The sequence below is a fragment of the Colobus angolensis genome, unplaced genomic scaffold (genome assembly GCF_000951035.1).
Source record: "Colobus angolensis palliatus isolate OR3802 unplaced genomic scaffold, Cang.pa_1.0 Scaffold38, whole genome shotgun sequence".
In the NCBI taxonomy this organism is placed as follows: Eukaryota; Metazoa; Chordata; class Mammalia; order Primates; family Cercopithecidae; genus Colobus; species Colobus angolensis.
This window is the reverse complement of record NW_012117154.1, coordinates 3,606,573-3,633,057: the sequence shown is the minus strand read 5'-3', so window position 1 is coordinate 3,633,057 and position 26,485 is coordinate 3,606,573. Positions and strand designations below refer to the sequence as shown.

At 42.4% G+C, this 26,485-nt stretch overlaps 1 protein-coding gene across 1 annotated transcript in view; it reads left to right on the top strand.

Moving 5' to 3' along the window:
- Positions 1-26,485, top strand: part of DSCAM (Down syndrome cell adhesion molecule) — an 849,899-nt gene that overhangs the window by 799,280 nt on the left and 24,134 nt on the right. Inside the window, exons 28-32 of the mRNA XM_011954055.1 lie at positions 1,140-1,170; positions 8,683-8,798; positions 12,431-12,580; positions 20,171-20,368; positions 21,756-22,058. Of these exons, the coding sequence (XP_011809445.1) occupies positions 1,140-1,170; positions 8,683-8,798; positions 12,431-12,580; positions 20,171-20,368; positions 21,756-22,058 (798 nt within the window). The remainder of the gene's footprint in view (positions 1-1,139; positions 1,171-8,682; positions 8,799-12,430; positions 12,581-20,170; positions 20,369-21,755; positions 22,059-26,485) is intronic.

The window sequence follows — 26,485 nt, the reverse complement described above, 5'->3', positions numbered from 1 at the left end:
GAACTGGGAAACCCAATGCTATTTTGCTTTCTTTTCTTTGCTGTGTGGGTGGAGTAGATGGGCCCTGTTTCATTTCCCAGACTGAACCCATCTGTGCACAAAACCAGCCCCCATCTTGGGGTTACCATTGGGACTGTCCGACTTAACAAACTAAGCTTGGCTCATGGCGAGGACGGCCTCTACATGGTCATTCTGTGACTGTCCACGTCTTTCAGAAATAGCATGCTGCCCACTGTGCAGAAACTGACTACGTTTAACTGTCAGCCCCCAAAGGCATGAGATGGAAATGCTCCCACATATGTATTCTTTCACTGCAGAGCTGGTCACACCGTCAGTTGAGTCCATTTCCGGAAAGTTCTGTTCATTGAACAGTATACTTAGCATCAAGACTTTTTAGAGAGCAATGAAATAAAAAAGAAAAGAAGGTTTTTGTGCTCTAAGTAAGGAAACATTCATTTTTGCCAGGACCAACTGTGTAAAAAGAATAAATTATATTTTAAGGGAAACAGGAATTTCAAAATAACACCACCAAAAAAAGGGATTTTTTTTTCTACACTTTTAGTCAGGATTCCTTCTGTCAGAGTGGTAACCAGGTCTTGGTAAACAATGTCCTCAGAGAAAAAAAAAATGAAGTTTTTTTTTTATTTCTGAATTCGAAATAAACATCTAATTTTCCAGGAACATTTATATTTCATTTATACAATTCTTTGGTCAACCCGAAGAACTCAGAGGTCTGTAATAGTGCCACTTACTTCTGATATTTTGATAACAAAAAGCATGGGTTTGTTCAACATAAATGATATACTCTCAAAATGTTAATTTTCTGACTAACGAAAATAAAATTGGATTTCCTAGAAGTTACTGTAGGTTGGAATAAAACATTTAGTAGATGTCTGAGAATGCTATAATCATAGGATAGTTATTTTGATCTTTTTGTAATTAAAATAAGATATATTTTAGAAGTCCCATTTAGAAGAAATAAGGACTCCATAAAACTCTAGGTCATTAGTAGTGATCTGGGTATATGATTGTGTTTAAAAATGACTGTTGTGATCTGACTGTAGAGTATTTGTCATAAATGCCTAAGTGAATGTTAATGAGTTATTTACCATGTACTAATGTTAACTTTCTTTCCCCAGATGCAAAGAGTTTAGCTGAAATGCTCATGAGGTAAGAACAAGACCCCAGATACTGTGTTTGAAAGAACAATTTCCAACTTGCCTTGATAATTTCTTTTCTTTTTTAATAATGGTAGTCTGAAATGGATAGTGTATTTTCTTTTTAGAAAAGAATGCAATTTCCTATACATTCCAAAATATTTATGTAATACCTAGCTGAAGGTGTAGATGAAAATGATGTATTTGTAGACAGGTCTTGTTGGCTGGACACAACCAATAGAAGGCTTCCCATTAGCTGGGGAACAGAGGCACATAAAGAGGAAGTAGCTTTAGTTTTGCCTTCACCTAAATTTACTACTCATGAGGTCAAGCCTTCTTTCTAACAGAGTCATCCAAGTTAAAAGAAAAGCACAAAAGGAATGTGCTGTGCCCCATGCTCTTCAAAGGCTCTGGGTCTCCATCAGCACCCTCCACCAGGGCACCCATCAGCTCCTCTTACCACTGTCTATTCACTGTCTGTTCTGGTCCTGGAAATCACAGCCTTCATAGTTCATCCTCATGTTAGGAGTAGCCAGCACAGTAGTTGCCTCATTCATAACCGTGGAGGGGATGAATGAAGAGTGGTTATTGAGTAAGTACGAGAATGTTCACAACTGTGGAAGACAGAAATGCATCCTTCACAGCTTTCCTTTCACATGTCCACAGGCTTGTGATCGGCAAAGCTGTGACAAGCGTGTTGCTTTCACGTCCCCAAACTCTATTTTCCACCCAGTTCCCCTCTTCAAACGTTCAGTTTTCTTGTGCTGTCCCACCTTTTTACTCTGTAAATACCGGAACACTCTGATATGAAGCATTTACACACATGGATTAATTGCCTGATGTGTTACCTCACCCTGATATTTGCATTTTAGGCCTTTCATATTGCAATGATTAAATGAAAAGTGAAAAAGGAAAATCAGAGTCTAGAAAATAAGTAGGGGAAATGTCAAGGACTCCGATGGTGAACTCAACATTGCCAGTTTAGGATGATTTATGTGGGAGAGAAAGAGGGTGGATCTAGGATCTCTTCCCACTCCCATCACCAACACATTTGGCTGTGACTTCCTTCTCCATCTACACATATAAAATTAGTACGTTTTTGTTATTTAAAAGCTTCACATGTTCCATATCACTAGTATCTTTGAAGACCGAAGGCAGTAGTAGAATGCCATTGGCACACAGATTCCATCCTACAGACATTTTGTTTGGCCATACTGTATTTTAAAACAATGTGAGTCGCAGGTAAAACAATGATATGAAGGATAACTTTTTGTTGTTGTTGTTGTTGTTGTTGTTGTTGTTGTTGTTGTTGAGATGGAGTTTTGCTCTTGTTGCCCAGGCTGGAGTGCAATGGCATGGTCTCGGCTTACTGCAGCCTCCGCCTCCTGGGTTCAAGCGATTCTCCTGCCTCAGCCTCCCAAAGAGTTGGGATTACAGGCACCCACCATCATGCCCGGGTAATTTTTGTATTTTTAATAGAGACAGGGTTTCACCGTGTTGGCCAGGCTGGTCTCGAACTCCTGACCTCAGATAATTCACCCGCCTTGGCCTCCCAAAGCGCTGGGATTACAGGCTTGAGTCACCAGGGAAGGATAATTCTAAAATGCATATGTTGTGACTGATCTGATGAATGTTGGTGCCATCTGCCATGATGAGGAAGATAGAGGCAGGCTATGGACTTTTGATTTTTTTTGGAAGGTAGGTTGGGAGGTGGTGTTGATGGGAATGAAAAGACCTGTTTGGGTCATGTTGAATTTGGGATTATTTTTAAGGCATCCAGAGGAAGTGTCAAATAGACAACTGGTAGCAGAAATCTGGAGCTCAGAGGAAAAGCAAAGATGCAAATTCCCTGTACAGTATCTCCTTCACAAGGGGTACTTCATCACACTTCCGGGAGAAGATTACAGACATTGCATGAGATGCCTTCAGCCCGTGCTCTTTGTTTGTGTGACATTTATGGGTCACAGGGAATACATCCAAACACACATGCACTTGTGTTGAGCAGATCTGATAAAACATGGAAAAGAAAGAAGTCAGTCACTTGAGTTGTAATAACTGATCTACCTAATAAAAGAAATTGTCAAAGGTAGACTTTAAAAATATGAATTAGTTGATGACATTTAAAATGAGGAGATTTCATATAAAATTTGGCTTTCTGGGCTGGGCGCGGTGGCTCACGCCTGTAATCCCAGCACTTTGGGAGGCCGAGGTGGGCGGATCATGAGGTCAGGAGATCGAGACCATCCTGGCTAACAGGGTGAAACCCCATCTCGACTAAAAATACAAAAGATTAGCTGCGTAGTGGCGGGCACCTGTAGTCCCGGCTGCTGGGAAGGCTGAGGCAGGAGAATGGTGTGAACCCGGGAGGCAGAGCTTGTGGTGAGCCGAGATCGCACCCCTGCACTCCAGCCTGGGCGACAGAGCGAGACTCCGTCTCAAAAAAAAGAAAAAAAAAATTGGCTTTCTGATTTCTCTTGAAAATGCCCTGGCCATATTGGACACTGCTGAGGTCATAATGGTGCCTGGAGGTAGGCACAGTGCCCCTTTGGAATGGCGTGACTTTTGCTCACCACAGCAGCCCCACCCCTGGCCTGCTTCACCCGTCGTCCGTACACTGAGCAGGGCTCCTGCAGCTCCCCCAGACAGCTTCTCCTCCCCTCAGCTGTGCTCTGCACAACCTACCCTGGCCCCTCCCCTATCTACTTCCAAACTATAAATCATGCCTTTGTCCAGAGGGTGTGAAACTGCGGGCTATATTTTCTGACATGTTCAACATTTGTTCAGTTAGGATGATTTGCTTTTTCACTTCTCCTGATGTTCTACAGTGTATTCCTACTCCTTCCCCCTAGCCTCTGAGAAAGACATTAGCAAGCATCCTCTATGAACAGGGCAGTTGCTGTGGTTGCAAGACCATCTGTTGATAAGAGGAGGAATTAATTATGGTCTTCCTATTGCCAGTTGCCAGGATGAATTAGGAACAGTAAAACCAGTAATCACAACCACTTCTTATAGTTACAGTGGTTTTCCTTCAAATGGTCAAAGTGATTGAAAAGGAAGAGAATTTTCAAGCTTCTCAAATAGGTGGATTTTTATGGGATTAATTTAGAAGTAAAAGCAAAGCTTTTACCCATGAAAGGTTGGTTCAATCTAAGTTTGGCAGGTGAATGGGCCAAGCAAACAAAGATCTCGTTACCTAACTGGTCAATTTAGGATCAACCGTTTTTGGACATGTCCCAAGGGGTCCAGACAACTCATGTCCACTGGCAGAGAGAAGGATACTGAACAGCTACCCCTGGTCTGTGCTGCTGTTGTTTCTGGAAGTCAAAGGAGCTGGCAGCCTGGTACAGTGAGAATATGAACCACAAGTCTATGTTCTAGGCCCCGTGTGGCCATAAGCTGGTTTTCAGATCTTAGCAGGTCTTTTTACCACTTTGTGTCTTGCTTTCCTTACCTAAAAAATAAAAACAAAACATTCAACATTGTTTCTAGCTTTATCACTCCATGTTCTGTGTTCTAGGTGAATGTAACATTTATTTTTCCACCATTTTCTACCAAGAAGTATCTGCGTATTTCAGGGAGATTAGCTGAGGGCCAGGCCAGGAAGGCAGGTGGGACAGCAGAACATACCACTCAGCCTGGGTCCCCAGGGATCCCTGGCATGGCAGCATCACCCATTGCTGAGCTTCATGCTCCTAGATACCCACCTATTTCACCCACGCACATCACCCCAGGGAAGAGAGACTGCATCCCTCACACCCAGATAGAAGGGTTGTCCTTTTATATTGTTATGCAAGATTAAAAAAAAGAAACAGCCTTCTAAGAGGTGCTCGCTCTAAAGAGCTAACCTGTAGACTGTAGAGAGCTAACATATATAACGTTTAAGGTCCAGGAATCAGTATTAGTGAGTGAGTTGGGTGTAAGTAGAAAAAGGTTCAAATGGAATGGTCAAATTAGTTTAGCTTTTTTGATGCTCGCATGTTTGTGCACATAAAAAATCTCTACCCTAGTGTTATAATGAGCTATGCTCCTAACAGTCCCATAGTCAGTTGTACATTTAAGGAGTGTTCTGTGTCATATTTGGGAGGGTGATGGACTATTAAGACTTTGAAGAGTGGCAGTGGCTGCAAATAATTGATTGGCTAAGCCGGGAAATTCTCTGCCCTGTGAAACCCCCTCTGCTCTCCTCTTCTTCTCATTTTAATCAAACAACCAGATGGCAAATAAATGGATGGTTGAAGATTATAGCTCAATAATAACTAATATATTTAGCACAATCCTATGCCATGCAAAAAAGATGCAGTTTTGGCTTCCACAGTGAAAACATTTGGACTCTTTTTCCAGGTTGCAAAGGAGGTTTGTTCAGATCACTTTTTTAAGGTTTGCTGCCATTCTGATGACCAGTTGTTATCATTTTTGAGGTTCACAGAACACAGAGTGGTAAATATAAATGTAACAATAGATGGTCAAAAATGACAGCACATATTAAGTAATGAAATAACTTAGTTGGAATCCAATGACCCTTTTAGAATGAGAAGGATAATATTGCCTCAAAACAAAGTCACTCAGCTCACATTGTGCCCTCAAAATAAATCAGTGTGAGGATTTACTTAACAGATATTTATTGAGCACTTACTTTGGCCATATACTGTTCTAAGTTCTAGGGAGACACAGGAAACAGAGCAGGTGAAGAAAACCCTGGTGGAGCATATTTTCCAGTGAGAGAGGCAGATAATGGATAAGATAAATCAATTAAGTATATGCTAGAGAGTAATAAGTGCCAAGGAGACAAAATTAAACAGAGAATGGGGAGAGGATTCATGAGACATCCCCATCACAGGGCCAGTCTGGCTCCACTGGAAAGATGGCATCTGAGTTGAGCCTTGCAAGGAGGGAGCCAGCTATGGGGGGTTTGGGGGTAGCAGGGGAAGTGTGTTCTAAACAAAGGGAGCAGCCAAGTGTAAAGAGAAAGAAAAACTGTGAGTCCAACTGAGTGCAGTGGCTCGTACCTGTAATCCCAGCACTTCGGGAGGCCAAGGCGGGCTGATCACGAGGTCAGGAGATCGAGACCATCCTGGCTAACAGGGTGAAACTCCATCTCTACTAAAAACACACACACACAAAATAGCCAGACGTAGTAACAGGCGCCTGTAGTCCCAGCTACTCAGGCGGCTGAGGCAGGAGAATGGTGTGAACTTGGGAGGCGGAGCTTGCAGTGAGCCGAGATCGCACCACTACACTCCAGCCTGGGCAACAGAGCATGACTCTGTCTCAAAAAAAAAAAATAAAAGACTGCAGTGAACTGTGATTGCACCACTGCACTCCAGCCTGGGTGACAGAGCAAGACCCTGTCTCTAAAAAAAACAATCACAACAACAACAACAACAAAAAACAATTATTAGCTTCTGAATCTCAAGGTTTGTTGGGCCATTTTCTTATAGTCTTCTGAGGAGGAAGAAAAAATAAAAGACTGCAGTGAACTGTGATTGCACCACTGCACTCCAGCCTGGGTGACAGAGCAAGACCCTGTCTCTAAAAAAAACAATCACAACAACAACAACAACAACAAAAAACAATTAGCTTCTGAATCTCAAGGTTTGTTGGGCCATTTTCTTATAGTCTTCTGAGGAGGAAGAATTTACCTCCAGCCTTGGTAGACCTGGCTTGCAGGGTCGAATCATGTTCTAAATCTTGATGCCAGCCAGTCGTGGCAGTTCACAGCCGTTATTTAGCCTGCTTCCTGTGGCAGTCTGGTAGCAGACCCCTTATTGTTGTTTAAGTATAGCCTGCACTTGGTGTTCATCGCTGTTTAATAGAGCAGCCGCTGACTGCCTCATAACTATTCATGAAGAGCAGAAGGAACTAGCTCACACTTCTATTTTTGGTGCAAGGACAAGCTCAAGTCCCTAGTGAGGTTTCTAAACAGATCTTTGGGATATTCACAGAGGAGTAGTTCCCCATATGTTTTTGTGGAAATATAGCTTGTCTAAGCATGCCGTAAGTGCACACCCCCAAGTAACCAAAATGCTCTTCATTTTATATGATTATTTGAAATTTTTTGTTACTCTCTTTTTAAAAAAATCAATAAATGAGAAGTGAATTAAGTAATTTGAAGGAGTACAGAGACCATGTGAAAAATCAGGACAAAACGTTTGAATTTGGGCTCTGCATAATTAGCATGATGTAGGTACATAACCCAGTTCCTTATCTGCAGAGCAAGAAATCTGGTTCAAGATCAAGTCCTAAGTAGAAATGTTGCACCTTTCAGAAGTTGTCTTTCTCATGGGATAATTTGCTTTTCCTCAAATGAGGGGTATACATGGATCTCATCAGGCAAACATCTAAGGGAGTACTTGAGTGAACTTCACTTTGGGATAATTAAGATTCTGTCCACCATTTGGTTCAAGAATGGATGAGTCCTCATTAACAGGGAAGGATCGGTGGAGGCAGAGCCTTGGGACTTGGGGTGAATGGCTCAGTTAGAGGGGAAAGCATTTAAAATGTAGTGTGAGTATTCTTATTTTGGTCTCCATTAAAAGTAACACAGAGGTAAACCATTATTGAGTTAAGTAGGCTCCGGAAATCTTTCTCAAAACCAGTGTTAACAACAATTGAGCTGGATTGATGGATGCCATAGATTATGCCATTGATTGGATTATCCAAGTGACTATTGCTTCTTAGAGGATGCTTTAGCAAATACTATTTGAACATCTAGTAAAGTCTTATTATTCTGTAAAGACTGAACAACCACCCTTCTAATGTGGATTGCTAATTAAGGTCTTTATTGACTTTCTTAGATTTTTGTGCAATGTGGAGATTTTTTTTTTTAACTGCAGGCCATAACTGAATACAATTCTACCATGCAGTTTTACTACTTATTATTTACTTTTAGAGAACAGCTCACTCTAAGAGTAATTTTCTGGAACACAAATTTTGAGATTAAATTATGATAGTAATTGCTTTTCTTTTTTCTATTCTAAAATGTACTCTCAGTTAGGAAAACTAATGTCAGGGAAGCTAACAAGGTTTGTGATTTGCTTCTAGAACAAACATAAAATGACACCAGATATAAATACAAATCCATTAGTAAAACTCCCATCCGACAAACAGCTGGTGCACATGCTTTTTCCCTCAGCATCTTTGGAATATCTGGTGCTTTATTCCTCACCCTCACTGGAATATCTCATATCTGACAAATGAAAATGCTGTTAGTTTTTAATTGCTTTTCATTTGTTTCATTTAGCATTTACACAAGAAATGAGAAGTTTCTAAAGATTCTATTGATAGATGTAGAGCCAATCTCTACCGACAATTTGTATTTTCTGAAACTCCCCAGCCAGCTGAAATTTAATATTAATAAATAACATTTGAATGAAGGAAACATTTTCATAGTATGTACTTTTTCTGTTCCCCTCCCCACAAGGTATTGTATATTTAGACAATAAACTAAGTTGGTATACAGGTGCATGTTGGTAGAATGTTAACACTGAACTGGATTTGCTAATGCATTCCCCCGTTTTATTCCCAGTAAGAATACCCGGACTTCAGATACATTAAGCAAGCAGCAGCAAACCCTGCGAATGCACATCGACATTCCCAGGGCTCAGCTTTTGATTGAAGAGAGAGACACAATGGAGACCATCGGTAAGGTGCCCTATTTGCCACTTTACACAAAGTGGCTGCCACAGCCATGCCTTCTCAATCCAAACCCCAGGGTGTGGGAATATTAGACAGGAGAGTGTCTTGAAGGCTACAAGAGTACAAAAGCTGGAGAGTAGAGACTTGTTCTTGTGAAGAAGAGTAAGTACCAGCAAATGTGCAGAAAATTTGACTTATATATACCACCATATATGCCAATATGCCATTCATTTCCAGGCATTTGGGACAGAAATCCCCCAGCTCTGATCCGTTTGGGATCTTTCCAGGGGAGGCTAGGGATGCCACTCCACTCCAAGGAATAAACATCTGTAATCAAGTACACATCAATCCAGAAGGCCTGCACTCTAAAGCCCCAGGTTGAAAATCCACTCTGTGCCCCCCTCATCAACTCTGATAACGCAAGCCGTCATTAAAGAAAACTTTTAAACTATACTTAACACTTAAACAAACACATGTCTTTGTACAGGGCATCTTCCCCGACACCCATGCCCCAGAAACATCCTGCAGCTGTTTCCCCAGCAGCACTTTGGGAAAAACACCAGGGCCCTAGTCTTAGGGTTTCAGAACAGCCACCTGGAGGTTTTCTGGCTTGTTCAGCCAGAACCCAGGTGTCTTCACTCTTCCCAGCCTCTCTCCACCTGAAGTCCATTACCCCACACTGCCTCCCTCGATTATTCTATTTCTTCTGCAGTGAAATACCTTGTATTTCCTTTCCAATAATAATGAGAAGAATAGCTAACATGTATTGAGAATTCTGTAAATGTCACATAGTGTTTGTAAGCATTTCATGTGCATTACTTAGTTTAACCTTTCAACCAACCTATGAAAGAAGTCTTGCTTTTGTAACCAAGATGTGGAGAGGTCTGTGTAGCATTCCAAGGTCACAGAGACAGGCACAGAACCAGGTTCCCCACCTGGCCACACTCACCACCATGCTGTCTGTCTCCAGTGACAGCTAGCACAGCAGCAGGCCACCTGCTTCCACACCAACAGGCTGCTTCCAAGAAACCCTCAACCAGAAGTTACCCAAGCTTTTAAGTGCCCATGGAAACACTCTGAGGCAGGCTCCAAGGCTGCCTCTTTTCAAACCTGGCTGTGTTTGTTTTGGAAGTTGTTTGCTGGCATGGGTTCCAGCGGAACCCTTCCTTGTGGTCTGGATAAACTGCCTGACTCTCAGCACCTAGCCCGGCTCCCTCCTGCCAGGAAGGCAGCGGTAAGAGGCCACGTGGGCAGAACACCTCCACCATCAACCCTTGCCCTTCTGCTGCCCCACCCACCACTGGAGACATCTTGACCTAATGGCTCCTAAATTCTAAGGCCTGGATTCTCCTAGCTGGAGTCGCATTTGGTCCAGGTATAGCAGCACTTAAAGCAAGACTGGTCAAGTCCAAAGTGGCTCTTGATGGGCTAACTTCAGTGAAACGCTTCAGTTAAACCATGTATATGAGGAGGCACTACCTGCCCTAAAGTACACAAGATTTTATTAGCTTGCTTATATCAGGATAAGGGATAAGCTACTATGTTTTGCTTTTGATAATCTTTTTTTGGGAAGGGGAAAGGTAGACCTGGAATCTCTTTTGTTTCACCCAGTAGATGGGGCATTAAAACTAAAAATTTCCTTTGAAAAAATTTCAAAAATCAGAATGTAATTCCTTTGACCATGTAATTTTATAAGCGCTTTATATGCATGATTTAATTTAACCCTTCCAGCCCACATAGGAAAAGGTTCTTTTGTAACTGAGACGTAGAGAGGTTACATAGCTTGTGGAGGTCACCACGGTTATATAACACGGTTACAATATTTGCTAAATGCACCTCACTAGACTTAATAATCCTACATATGGCTATGAAAATAGATAGCTAGGCAGATGCCATGAGTGGTCTATGGCCTGCCAGGAGCTGGTCACTGGGGGCTTAACACCAGAGAAATTCTGCCAGTCATTTCCATTTGTAAATATGACCCTTAGCCAGAGATCCATCCCCGTCCATGGAGGATCGTCTAACAGCAAGAGCCCTTGACCTCCTTGTGATGCCTGACAATTGGTCAATGGCATTTTCTAATTACTGGGAAGTAGAACTGTGGTGCTTTAAAATGCTCCGGGCTCTGACTACAAGAATCCAATATTACAGTGACATTAATTTCCAACTAGTATGAATGGTTAACCTTATGATCAGACGGGCGCCCAAAATTTTCCATGAAAAGTGTGTGACCTAGCCCCACAGATCATCTGGTGTGATCTGAAAAGGCCTGCATGCTAGAAACTGAGACACCTCCCATCATTAATGAAAAAACAAATGTAGACATGGAGCCTCTGGTGCTGGGTCCAGTTGTAGGACACTGTCTCTGTGGAAGAGCCACCCCCTCTTTGAGGAGTCGAGTGACCACCACGGGGCCGGACCTCCAGGCCAGGCCCTGGCGCCTGCTGTGGTGCCACCCTCACCGCACCACGCGCTGGGATACTCACAGACATCTTGGCAGCCTTTCCTCTATTTCTCTGCCAAGAAATTTTATTCTAACTTCGAGAGGCTTTCCTTTCCTGCCAGAGCCTGAGTAATTGGATTTTGTAAGGTTCATTCTGTTCAGAGCCTTTTTTGGGCATGGGCGTCGAGCTGTGTTGTTTACGACTTTCGCATCCCTGTTGCAGTGTCAGGGCAGGCTGCAGCGTGGTCCCTGCTGACTGATAAACTCCCAGCAACAGCATCCTGGGCTGCAGTCTTTGAAAATTTATGAAAAATCTATATATCCTAGCCAAAGTCTCCCTTGGAGTAAAAAAGCTCTTTAAAAAGTATGGAACATATCACAAGGTAGTAATGAGAACCCTGGACCACCAAATAATGACCCAGCTCAAACAGTGGCTCCTGCTCCAAACACTGAGATGCCCAGAACCCATCCAAAGCCAGGCTCCTGCCTTGCTCACCTTCAGGTGCCCACGGCAGTAGGACTTGGGAAGTCTGACAAGTGAATCACGTAGGAGAAGTCAGTTAATGGGTGTTCTAGAGTAATTAAAGCTTACAGGAGGTGGGAAGAAAAGGAACGTACCTTGAGTCCTTTAAAATAGAGGAATCAATAAGCTCTGAAGACTGGCATGTTTTCTTCTCTTTATTTTCCCTCCAAACATTTGCCAAGTTCAGAATAAGAGCAAGCCTCAGTAGAGAGAACTGCAGTGAGTGGCGATTTTCTAGTCCTGCAAACAGAGCTTCCCAGCAGCCAAAGGGATCCATCTTCATTGACAGCCTCATCACTGGTGAGGGGGCTGGCACTGCAGATGATGTCTCAGAGAAGCTTTTGACAAACACATAAATCCAGAGTTCACATCAATGTTAGCTTAATGAAAAACCAAGCCCAAAGAGAAAGGAGAGCTCCTTCTCTGCATAGTCATGGTTCTTCTTAGCTCAGTGCTCCCAAAACCAACCCCTAGGAAGAAGCTTCTATTCCTAGCACTCTAGAGTAATGCTGATTCAGTGCTTGAATTTGCATTCATTTTTGTCACTTTAGATGAGGCTATTATTGTGGTTGTCATTAACCGTAACACAAGTGCCTCAGGAGAGAAAAGGCCAGGGAGTGGTTGGAAGGGAGGTAAACGTGTTTGGCTTTCTGTGTTCCTGCCGTTCTGTAGATGATCGCTCCACGGTTCTGTTGACGGATGCTGACTTTGGAGAGGCAGCTAAGCAGAAGTCCCTGACGGTCACTCACACGGTCCATTACCAATCGGTGTCTCAGGCCACTGGGCCCTTAGTGGATGTTTCAGATGCTCGGCCGGGAACGAGTGAGTGGTCAACAACACTTAAAATGTGTGGGTGTTAACAATGCTGAAAACATAGTAATGCTCTTTCTCTCTCAAAGGAAAATGTGTGGCTTTTCATACCTATGCCTGAGAAACAAATGGGTATAATAACATCTCTAGTTGGGATAATGAACTGTTATAAATGGATCTTGGGTATTATTGTGTCAGTTGAATGACTGTTAGTATTAGTTTACTATAAAAAGTGCTAGAAATTTCAGGTACATGTATTTTTTTTTTAATTTAGGCAACACAGAAAAGGAAGAAGGTAATCCACATTAGTGTGTATCTGCTGTATGCCAGTATTGGGATAGAAAGATGATGTCATGCAAGTTATCTTTGCAACAATCCTGTAAGATACCTACTCGTGAAGTAGGTGTCATAGCCTCTATTCTGCAGATGAGAAAACTGTAGCCTCAGATAAATTATGCAAACAGCATAAAGTTGCACACATAAGTAGTAAAACCAAGATTCAGCAACAGACCTGTCTATCCCCAAAGCTTATGCTTTTCTTATAGTTCTGGTTAAAGTGAAGATTATGTTGGATTCTGTTATTAATATTTGCATCCATAATATATGGAAAGTAATTACTGCAATGAAGGTAAATCCCCTCATCTATATCTAGAGCTTATTAATTAGATACTCTTATTTCTTCATAATTGGAATCATTCCTAAATCTCTTTAAAGACTGAGAAATTGATGTCCTGATTGTCATCATTTTGGAAACTTTGATGTCTAGCTTTCAAATCTCTAATCAATTTCTGTGCAAAAATTTACATTCTTAGTGTGTTATTATTAGAAAAATAAGTATTATAATGTTAAAAGCTATTCTTCATAAATCCTAGCTTGAGCAGCATTTGCAAAATGCAGTGAGCTTTATGAAGTAAACCCGTTGCCTACAAAATAACATTGTAATATACAGAAAACAGTTTCAGCAGGCATTGAAATTCATTTAAAAAATGTTTTCAAGAACATTCTACATTTGAAAGAAATCTTTTACCTCTTCCTTTTGTCTAATCTTCTTCCCCCCTTTCTTCTTTGATCTCATTAGTACATTCTGAAGACATAAACGAGATATGAGTGGGAATTAGCTTTGCAAAGGGGTGTGTGCCAGAGCCTTGCTCTTAAAAAATGATTCAGGCTGGGCGCAGTGGCTCACGCCTGTAATCCCAGCACTTTGGGAGGCCGAGGCGGGTGGATCACGAGGTCAGGAGATCGAGACCATCCTGGCTAACACGGAGAAAACCCCGTCTCTACTAAAAATACAAAATATTAACCTGGTGGCAGGTGCCTGTAGTCCCAACTACTCAGAAGGCTGAGGCAGGAGAATGGCGTGAACCCAGAAGGCAGAGCTTGCAGTGAGCCGAGATTGCGCCACTGCACTCCAGCCTGGGTGACAGAGCAAGACTCTGTTTAAAAAAAAAAAAAAAGATTCAAGGACTTGGACGTCTCTTCAGCCATTGGCTTCTCCACTGTGAACTGCCTGGTGTGGCTTGCTGCTACTTCAAGACACTGCTCCAGTGGGTTTAAGAGCCACTTTTTTGCTGCTACATCAGAAAAAGTTATAGATATTGAAAGGATTTGATTTTTAGAGCGATGCAGCTTTGGCTTCAGCATTCTGTTAGAAATGGTAGCGGAAGAGTAGGCAAAAGAGACAACAGAGCAGATGCCCTGGGTCTCATTCTCCACCTTTACACGCATCAGAATCACCTGGTGCTTATTTAAAATACCAATTCCAGGCCTCCACCAAGAGATTCTGGCCTAAGAATCTGCATGCTGACAGATACCCTGGGTGATTCTAATGCTGGCTGTTTGGACCCCACATTGAGAAACACTGCCGCAAGGGTTAGAAATGTTTCCTGTGTGTAACGCAGCAGGGCAGGACCCCTCCAGCACATCAGTTCTTGCTGCCAGGTAAAAAGCAACATGCATTTCTACTTTTCTTTCACTGGTCAGCTAGCAGCCAAGAATGCATAAAGCTAGTCATAAATAGTTAAGACAGGAGAAGAAGCAGCCCAAAACAAAAGCACTGGCAACCTTCCGGCTGCATGGTCAGCCCCAGAATAATGGGGAAGTTGATCTGTTGGCAAGTAAAATATCAATAGAGACATGAACCTGAGTCAAGCAGATACTGTAAACCAGTGATCAGTGAGTGGCAGGCAGGATGCACGTGGGAGAGACGTGTGTGTATCTCATGGCTATACAGTTGGAAGCAGGGCTGGGAATGTTAATGCGTTCATTCAGCTTTCAAAAATATTTATTCAGGTTTCAGTTTATATATATGGCTCAGTGCTGTGTGACGGAGATACACCATGAGTAAGACACAACAAGACATTCATTTCATTCTAGTCAGGGGGCAGACATTAGACATGGAACTAAAGTGTTTCTCATGTCTCAGTAAATCCTAGACAGAAAGAGAATGAAGCCATGGTGAGTCAGCGGGCATGTGGAGCAGTGGGAGGGGCTGTCTTGGGTCCAAGTCATTCGGGAAGACCTCCAGTAAGGAGAAGACATGAAACAAGATCAGAGTGACAGCGGGAGCAGAGGGGGCGGCAGGGAAAAGCTCCCAAGGTTCCTCACATGATGAGGATGGAAGTTGGCACTGGGACACAGTGAAAGGCAGGGAAAAGGTGAGACAGAGAAATAGCTGTCCTCATCTTGCAGGGTACCCTAAGCCAGCATGTGGCAGGTGCATTTCATTCTGAGAGTGCTGAGATGCTGTCCTTGGGGCTTAGCCTGATGATCACAGGGAAACACTGCAGCTTATAGAACAATGTTTGTTTCCTTTGTGATGAATTTCACTAAATGATGTTTACCAACATCAAGCAAATCTACTCAAATGCATGCATCAGTCTCTGGTTCCCCCCTCACTCTCCAAAATGAGCTTATTCATTTAGCACTTGCAGAACCCTCTGTATTAGTAAAAGATCTTCTGGATCTTTTTTTTGTTAAATGTTCCTCAAAAACCACAGTGCGAGGGACTGACAACACTCCATGTTTTATTTAGAATTAGAAATGATGGGTGACTGGCCCCACACTGGGTTCAAGAGTCTGAAACTCATGAACTTTCTGAAGCACAGTTCCCCCACTAACTTCTTGCACCAGAGCTTCTCACCTCTGCCCAGGTGTTTCTACCTCAGTGAATTCCATGGAGCAGGTTCTTCTCACCGCAGTTGGGCATATTTGCAGAGATTCATTTGTATTCTCTATTTTCTCAGCTAGAAAAGACATCATGATTCTATTTTATGTGTTAGGACTGTGTTGTCATTGCAAGAATTCTTTATTTTTAAGAAGAGCATCTAAAACATGTTGCTTGCACACCAGAATGACTGCATTGTAGAAGTTATGTTTCTAGGCATTTTATTAGTTTGCCAGAGGGTTGCAACAGATTCTTATAAGGGTGGGAGAAATCATAACAATTTGCTATTTATCTCTGTCAGTGTGTGAAAACACATCCCTTGGCTGTTCTGCTGCACTGATTACTTCTCTGTCTCTCCTGTGGATTATAATACACTGGAAAACTAGGACTCTATTCATGTCCTCATCTGCATACCAGCCACAGTGTCTGACACAGGCATGTAGTGGATAAATACCAATCAGCCATCATGTTCTGAGATCGCAACAATGGGAATGGGAAAAAAAAAGATGTTGAGTCATGTTTGCTGCACAGGAATCATAGGCAGGGCCAGCTGAGCCTGCCCCTTGTGCCCAGAGCACTTGGGCACATTAATCTCATTCAAACTTCAGGACAGCTCTTAAGGTGGGTGATGACATCACCTAGTCTCAGAGACTAGGGGATTAGGCAGGTCTGACAAGGTCACTTGGCCAGTGACACAGCCAGGGAGTAGTGAATATGAACTTCCAGCCCAGGCAGCCTAATTCCAAAGCTCTCATTCTCAGTCATTATACATTGCCTTTAGGTAGAGATGCTACATATAGGATATGTAGAGACTAAAGAGTAGACTTCACACATATGCACATTCAATGACAAAAGCTTATGACATGGACTCGAATCTACTGTTGAGACTCTGAAAAAAAAACAAAACAAAATGACTTCTGTCACCCAGGATGGGACTAGCAGTGCTGGTTAAACATTTGTTAGTTACATGAGGAAGTGTTCAGATCTCCTAGTTTCATCCTCTCTATGAGACAAATAGTAAATTTGTTACGTAAAGCTGGACCTCCACAACTACAAGATATGGAAACCAATGGCACGGACAAAAACAGATTAAAAAGCATGATCACAGTACATATGACACGTTCTGTAACCCTATTATCTACAAAATCCTCTGTCATCCCAAATTTGGGATAATTAAAATAATCTGATTCAATGGGCAGAAGCTTAATTAGGGTTCAGACCCCAGGTTGAAAGGCCATGAGCTATTTATATCCCACGCCCTCCAACTCATGGGCTGCTGAGCAGGCGTGATGCTTAATCACCGAGTTTTATTTACATTAGAATACTGGGAGCTTAACAAAATACTTTCCATGAAGCGGCAGTAAATCCCAGCATTTATTTGCTTAGTAGATGAGCTAGTAAGTTACACAAAAAAGGCTAACCATGGAATCCAAGTAAAAATTTTATTTTAGCTGCTATCTTAGGCATTATCATACAGCAGAGTTCAGTTCAGGTACAAAACAATGGTTCTAAAAACCCAATTATTAAAAAATAAATGTGTCAAATACTCCAGCATTCTACATACTGAGACAATTTTGATCCTAGGATGCCTGCCTAGTGCAGAACAGAACTGAGGGCTGTGATTTAAGGAAACTAATATCCTGACCTATATTTTCAACATTATCAGGCCACCAGTAAAACTGTTCTCATCTAGAAAAAAGAGATTATGAACAAAATTAACTTGAAAAGAGACCTGACTTTGAATCAAGGCTGACATGTGCGACTTTCCCATGGAATTTTCCAAATAGGGTGATCTTAATGAGGAAAGGGGCTATGACAGTGAAGATCTTTGCCCCACCACTGGGGAGGGAGCTCAAGGAGAAGAAACGAGGGTCAAGGTTTGGGGGATTGGAGGAAATAATTGTATCCTTGAAGTAGGACTGGCAAACTATACCCCCCAACTACCCCCCAACTTCCATGCCAGACATAAACCTGCTCAGAATGAGCTGCAACAGTTGTAGTTGCAAGAAACTTAAAGCAGAATAAAAATGAAAATTTTCAAAACTTATGTAAGGGACTGGGTAATTTTCTGGAAAAAACTCATTAGCATTTAAATAACAAGCTCCAGTTATTTAAGCTCCACTTATCAAGTCGATAGTGCCTGGAAGACATTTAGCCTCTTACCCATCATAATGTTTTTCTGTCTTTTTGAGGACCTCTTTCCTAGCATTTCAGTGAAGAAACCCAATTATCATTCATACCTGGTTGTGTAGAGCTCCAGCATAACTCATTTACATTCTCATCAAGGCCAAAAAAAAAATCTTCTAATGAAGTCTTCCATGGAATTGTGCAAGTAAGGGATGAAATGTGTCTTAAAATCAATGCACCAGAAAATATTCACCAAGATTGAGTATTCTGATGATTTAGGAAATCTTAAAATCTATCTCTTTGGCTGCCATCTTAACATGCCTCTCCAGCAACACAGAATGATAGATTAAGTTCAAAGTCCAATTAACTAGAAACTTGCAATGAGGAAATCTTCCATTTAAAAACAAAGTCATTGCATCTTCCCAGTGTTAGCCTTTCAAGTTCCAACATGGAATTATAAGCAAGCCAGGGTCATGTAGACACTATACTAGGAAACTTAGACACTCAGGATTTGGCCATATGTGGTCAAGTAACAGGCATTATCTGAACTGAAAAGGCAAAAGGTTTGGGTTATAGTTTTTTCACTTAACAGCTGTGTCACTTCTCTCTGAGCTTCCATTGCCTTCATAAAGTAACCCTAGGTCTATGAATTCCTTCAGAAAACTCTGTATGTAGGAATTATTGTAGGTTCTATGGATGGATCCAAAGAGAGATACCATTGCCCCTGCCCTGGAGACACTGCCAGGCTCATGAAAGCACATAAATAAATCAGTGCAATAACATTACAGGCTGGCTCTGTCAGTTTTGCTCCTTTGAAACTTTGTGAGGGCCCAACAGTGAATATAGTCTGCTGGGTTTAGAAGTGACCAGACCATACTGAAATATAACTGCATCAAACTGCTGTTTGAGAAGCAGAGAATTCAAAGGTAGAAAAGAGCCATCTAGGACCTTCGACTGCCTCCAGGCTGGAGCCCCCGAAAAATCATTCCAGGTAACTGAACCTCTCTTGTTTTCCACAGAATTCTGGAAAAGGCAATGTCGTAGCCCACTCTGATACCTGACAGTCTCTGCTGGTGGAACATCCTTCTTAGCTCGCCAAAGGGTTGAGCTCCATCCACCCCATCGACTTGCTGCCTTTGGTTCCAGATTTAGAGAAAACGAAACCCATCTGGCACCAGCTTAACCCTTTGTTCTCCATATTAAATAACCCAAGGTGTCTGTGTTGAAGTTAGGACAATTCCATTAAAGAGATGTGTTATCATACGCAAGGGGCTTAAGGAGAGTTGGGACGTAACAATATGGTTCCTCTGCTCTAGGAGCTTTCAATTGAATGAATAAAACAGTCATCATTAAAACAATGAGTAGTAATATGAGAAACAAAAATACAGGCAACATCTGTATTAGTTTCCTAGAGCTGTTTTAACGTAGTACCACCAAATGGGTGGCTTCACAGCACAGAAATGTATTTGCTTGCAGCTGTAGCACTCCAGTCTCCACCTCCATCATCCCATGGCCCTCTCCCCTCCTGTGTCTGTGTTCTCTTCTTATAAGGACACCAGTCATAGTGGATTAAGGGCCAACCCCATTCCAGTATGACCTCGTCTTAGCTAACTTCATCTGTAATGACCCTATTTCTGAACCAGATCACACATTCTGAGGTCCTGGGGGTTAGGACGTGAACATATCTTTTGGGGTTACATGATTCACTCATAACAACACCTAAGGTTGTAGAAAGGAGGTCGTGTTCGAACACGTCGGGCTGAGCTTCCTTGTGTTACAGAAGATGATGATGCCCAGGAAGGTTAAATGATGTGCATCAGGTCATAACGTTATTTTTTTGTACCATCATTCATTTAATTGCAGTTGCAAACATCATAACTGAAGTACCTCTCTCAAGTCATTCTCTAGCACAGTCATTGGTTTTATTTTCTTTATAATCTTCATCACTATTTGAAATTTTCTTGTTTTGTCCTGTAATTGTTGTCAGTCTCCCCTCATTCCATTTCTAGCTTTTAGAAGCATCATAACATTATTAAAGGCCAAGAGCAAGACTCAAATATGTAACTTCTGAATCCAAGTAGGGTATTCTTTTCCTTTCAGGGCTGATTAAACACGTAAGTATCAGAGGAAGGTTTCAAACCATAAAGGAAAGGGAAAGTATCCTCTGCACAGGAGAAGTCAAGGAAGTTTTCCTGGAGGGTGTGGGCAACTCGGCAGGGCTGGGTGGGTGACACTGACCTCCGCTCTTGCTCTCAGCTGACCACACTCCTCTGCAGACAAAGACAGACACAATTCTTGGCTCTTCACAGATCCCACCACCAGGAGGAATGCCAAGGCTGGGCCCACAGCGAGAAACCGCTATGCCAGCCAGTGGACCCTCAACAGACCCCACCCCACCATCTCAGCACACACCCTCACCACAGACTGGAGGCTGCCAACACCCAGGGCTACAGGATCAGTAGACAAAGAGAGCGACAGTTACAGCGTCAGCCCCTCGCAAGACACAGGTAGGCCCTGACGCCGCCTCTTCCATCCCTGGAGACCAGCACAGTCCCCACACCTCAAGCTTCATGGGCTCCTTGGGGAGGGGAGAAAGGACTTCCTCCCTCCTATTGATGTTCTTTTGAAGGTCACTTTCAAATTGTTAAGTGGTTTATCTAACAGTTACCAATACAACTGCATAGCCTTTACTCCACACAAGGCAACACAGAGCCAAACTGCATCTCTTCTGTAGGTGTCCTGAATCTTAGACCCAAGCTTATTTCTCCATTTAGTTCCTACCCCACTGGGAGAAATAGAGACATTTTTAAATTTGCACCCCCGTGATTGCAATAATTGCTGATTACACTCTGAGGGCGCCTGACCCACTACCTTCTCCAGGATTAAGACACTGCACTTGAAGTTACATGATGAGGTCACAGCACCCTCTATAGGGAACATAGGCTGATCCGTTTGACAATTAAACAGGGGTTGGTTATAAGGTAAGTCATTCAGTCTATGCCATCAACCACCAAGTTTTCACTTCAGAGAGAAGACAGGGCCTAAGAATAGCACTGGGTTGCCCACCACTCCCTCCTTAAATATTGAAAAGAAATTACGCCTGAATCTAATAGCTGTAGGAAATTTTAATACTCATTTTTCTTTTGTTCTTGAGGATACATTTCAAAAACAGTGTTCCAGAGGTAGATCGTCGCCATGTGAATTTATTTTTATGACTGTGATTTCTCTTAGAAGAGTCTCAGAGTTCCACAGAGGTGACCTTAAAACTATTTAGTGCATTTGAAATGCAGATATCTCCCTGACCAAGATGACGTGGCCCAGCTCAAAGGCATGTGGGCACCGGTTTTTGTCCTGATGGTTTTCTAGTCCCCATAGAGGGTAATCACCACAGAAGATGCATCCCAGGGGTTGCGGAGCATTCTACACTTGTGGCCAATTTCCGTGCAATGTCACATCTTTATTTCTAAATATCGTCACATCTTGCTTGCTGAACTGAGGCCCCAGAAGCTGAACTGCAGCTCAAATCATTCATGCCAGTGAAAGAGTCTCTAGGGCACAGATCCATTTGCAGGTTGGAGCAGAGAGAGGGGTACTGCCACTCCTGCTGTTTTCACTAAAAGCAGGACTTTTTTAGAGGGAATGCATTACTTATTTATGGAAATGTCCCAAGCTGGAACATCTGACTACAGCAATTTGGTTGCAACAAAGCTTCCCTTAGCCGGATCTGCTGAGGCTTGTGAAGCTGGCCTCAGGAGCCTCTGACAAGAAACCAGAACTCCTACCAGGTCCCACCGTGATCTGGAAGAAAACAGTCCCAAGCCAGGAAGGGCCATGCCATTGGTTCAGACTTCTGATGGTGAGTCATCCATCTTGTTTCTCTCTTTCATGGTGTAGATCGAGCAAGAAGCAGCATGGTCTCCACAGAAAGTGCCTCCTCCACTTACGAAGAACTGGCCAGGGCCTATGAACACGCCAAGATGGAAGAGCAACTGAGACACGCCAAGTTCACCATCACAGAGTGCTTCATATCAGACACGTCATCCGAACAGCTGACGGCAGGGACAAATGAGTACACGGACAGTCTGACCTCCAGCACCCCTTCCGAATCGGGAATCTGCAGATTCACTGCATCTCCCCCCAAACCTCAGGATGGAGGAAGAGTAATGAATATGGCAGTTCCAAAGGCACATCGGCCAGGTGAGTAAGACCACGTGGGGGCCGTCGCTCAGGGAAGTGCACCTTCCTGGTTCTCCCTCATGTGCTATGAAAGCCCTTCTCAGTGTTCAGACCAAATGGGTGCTCTGTTTATTGATGGCTGCATAACAAATCATCCCAAAGTTCATCGGATTAAAACTACAGCAGTCACTTATTTTATGAATCTGAAATGTGGGTGGGGTCTAGTGAGGGTGCCATGCTGCAGAGGCTCTCCTGAGGCTGGGCATCCACTTCCAAAGTGGCTCACTGGCCTGGCTGTGTTCTCCCTGTGCGGGCCTCTCCACAAGGTGCTTTAGCTTCCTCAAATGGCCCAAGACACAGTCTGTGGAAATAGCCCGTTTCCTTAGGTTGGGCCTGGAAACTGACACAGCTATCATTCCTCTTGTATTCTATTAGGCAAGCAGTCACAGAGCCCAGGAAGCCCTGATTGCAGAGAAAGAGGCCCCCCACTGCTTGAGGGGAAGACTGTTAAACATGCGAGGGCTGGGTTTTAAAACTGCCACACTGAGGGCTTCTGAAAGGGGAGAGGTCTTACTGTAGCCAGTGTTTGGGAGTTGGCCTCACTGAATTACATAAGGTGATGGTAACTGGCTAACATTAGGTCAGCCAGTAGTTTGGTCTTCAACTTGAACCCCTGTTCAAATTGGTATCAAAACAAGAAAGCTGCACGCTCTGAGGTCTGCAGGGCCTGGCAGATAATAGAATGCAGAGGCTAAGAACCGGGTCAAAGGAGTGATGGGGACATGGGCCATTTCAGAGTTCACTGCTGTCTAAAGGAAAAGATTCTAGCAAGACCCTGCCAACGGATAACAAGTGGAAATGTGGGCCTTAGTATGGGCTTGTGTTTTAAGAGAAGCCAGAAATCTGGGTTTTCTATGGAAATTCACAGCTTTTTTAGTGTTGGCTTGGATATTTGTAAACCATTGTACAGGGCAAATACAACACATCTTCAGCTGGAATCCAACATATGGCTGCCAATTGTAGTTCTCATCTGAAGAACCACTTTTTCCTTTTCACCCTGAAGTAGCTGCCTGTAGACTTTCCTTCACAGACTGATCTATCCACTCTTACAGAATCCAGTTTTCTTTCTCATTTTATCCATTTTCTACAGCACCGTTCTGATTCCATTTCAAAAATGTATCTTCACTTTTGAATTACTGCAGTTCCCTTGGGTTTTATGGGATAAGGCCTAGCTGAAATGAGCTTTATAAATACATAAAAATATATAAAATAAGAATTGTTTATCCAGCAAATAATCTTCCATACCAGGTCAAGATTCTTGCCAGCATCCAATAAAGAATGATGGCTTCATTTATTTTCATTCTGTCTACCTCCTCAGGGGAAAAGATGAGCTATTATTTGTGGGTGCTTTTATTTCAACTATTTTTTTTTTTTTGTATTGTTGGCATTTATTTGCAAGGCAAATGGAGAAAAATGCAGGATAAATGCCATGGCTTTCTGCAGCTGTTCAGCCTGAATGTGAGGAGGACCAGAGAAAAGACCGATGAGCCTGTGGGCATATTGGATAGGCGTTCTCAGCTTCACTTCCTGCATCTGTAAAATGGGAATGGCATTGGTGACTATGTACTGGGCTTCTGTTAGATGCACATAGCATAACATAGGTGAAGAGGTCCGCAGAGGAGGCACTCAGCCATATTAGCTGTTGTTTCTGGCGCTGTCTGGTGGCTGTGGTTGTTAGAATCCCCGTGGTGACTCCAGTTGTACCGCTGGCTGCCTCTTCCTTCTTGCTTTTATTTTTCTTCAGTGACCACTCAAGTCCTAGCAGGCACCCACCTCAATTGTGTGTCATCCAGTTAAGTACTTTATGCTTCCACCTGAGATAACACGCCACCATTTTCCCTTTGTGTGTGATTTAGGGCACAGACTGAGCTTCTGGGTTAAAAGACTGTCCTATTTGTGCAGGCCTTTACATAATTAGAGGGTTGAAGCTTCTTTTTGATGACATGCTGTGCATATTGTTGGATTGTCTCTTAAAAATTTGACCTTTGCTCATGACATTTTTGCCTGGATCCATTAGAGCAATGGAAGATCATAGCTAAGTTACTATTGTCTTAACATACTTTTCAGAGTAACATGATTTTATAAATATAGGTTTGAATAATCTCTTAAATCCATGCAAGTTCAAATGTCCACAAACTTTGTTTTATCTACCCTAGATGACTGCATTATTATTGAACATCTGATATGCTTTAGAAAATATTTCAGCCTTTGGAAGCCTTTCAATCGCTCCTTTATAATTCAACTAAATTCAACATTGGGCAGAAAATACAAGGTTCCTATTTACTTTTCTGCTAACTAGAGGCTGTGATACACTTAGCAGCTCCTTGAGTTGTGCTTTTAAATCACATTCTTTTCCTATGTGCCCTCTTCACACTAGATGATATCAGTCAGATGTTTCCGTTTATAGTCTTACAAATCTCTTGATGTATTTTTCCTCACCTTTAGAGCTTCTTTTTTGATGGTCCTCTTTTTCTCTTTCCCTTTTTATTTTTTCTGTCTTCAGTACAAATAGTTACGATCCCCAAACTTTTAAATTCTCTGCAAATTGGGATCAAGTTACGTGAATTTGACCAGATTGTGGCTTCAGAAAAATAGGAAACATGTCTTAGTTATCTTCATACTTCCTTCTCAAGGTCTAGCAGATACCTGATAGACTAGTAGTTATCATGCAAGAAATATTTATAAATGAATTAATACTATTGAATATCCAATAGTATTAATTCATTTTTAAAACTATCTATCTATCTATATGTATCTCCTGTGTATGTGTATAATATACACATATATGGCACTGTGTCTGGTACATAGTAGGTGCTTCATAAACATTATTGTATGAATGAATATATCATGGTTGTGACAACAAAACCAATTGGTGAAAATATTTCAATTACTAGAAATTATAGTCAAATACAAAAGGACATTTAAATCTACTCCAACTTTCAACACCTTTAATCAAAGTGACTTATTTTCCGTTCTTGCCCTTAGCAAATGAAAAAGACATCTCTTCAGCAGATAAAGGGGTGCTCTCCCATGAAGTGAGGATAGCTATCCACAAAGGAGGCAGCAATATCTAGCTATAATTTTACTGATACCTGAATTTTGAATTTGCCTGTACAATTACAAGTCCTAAAAATGCAGCAAATTACTGTCTTCTTCCTTAAGGGATGACTATTCCCATCTCTACAAACAGAAAACAAAATTCTATTCCTCTGAGAAATAGCTGCAGAGTTTAACATCTCTTTTTCCTCTGGGTCAAGGTGGCTTCCATTCCTTTGATTACAGTACCCATTCTTGGTTTCAGGTAGCATTTTGAGCCACTTGCAAACAAACATTCTTGGATTACTGCTGCTACTTCTTTATTCATGATGTTTATCCTATGCCATCAAGAGAAGCCATTGCATGAAGCTACTTAATTCAATTTCAAGCTTCAGTCATGCACCCTACCACAGCCTGCCCCACTAGCGGTAGGGAAAGCATCAACCCCTTTGGATCTCTGTGCTCATGCCCTCTGGGCCCCAGACACAAACTTACAAGTTTCAGCCCCTTCCTTGGGGAATGCATGTGAGGTGTTTTTTTTAGTGGGAAAGGGCCACTGCCTGGTGCCAACTTGTTAATTCACTGAATTGCCAGTAAGTCGAAACAGTTACTGGATTTTAATTTTAGGATCCATTCATCTTGCATCACTCTCTCCTGAGGGTGTGAGGATGGAGAGTAAGAGGCACGGCCCAAGGCATGCAGAGAGGCCAGGAGCCCTTACCTGGAGGAGCCCTTACCTGAAGAAAGACCTCTGCACAGGTCAGCACTTTTCTGACCAAGGATGGCCACCTTATTCTCAGTTGTCATTTTGACCATGCTCTTTTCCCTGTCTGAAGTCTGTATATCTCTCATGTTGGCTCTTAGATCAAAACAAGATACCAGCAATCCAATCTTCAGAGCTAAATAACCCCCACTCCCAGCTTCACTAACCTACATCTCCCTCACTGCCTGAGGACTTGGCTCAGGCAGCTGGGGTGCCAAGCCTCGGTACCAGCATCTTCCTCCTGTTTTGCACATCACTAAAACTCAATTTTGAAATATTTATCATAAATATTATACTAAAGGTCTCCTTTCAAATGAAAGTCTCTTTGATGCCTACACATGTGTGCATGGGCACACACATGCATGCACACACACACATTCACACACAAGCACACATGCGTGGGTACTTCTGCACACACATGCACATATGCATGGACGCACATATATGTTCACACATGCTCATGTATGTGGGCACATAAGCACATGCTCCCATGCATGGATACACACAGATACACAAACACTCTCACTGCCCTGCTTTTCTTTTTTTTTTTTTTTTATTATTATACTTTAAGTTCTAGGGTACATGTGCA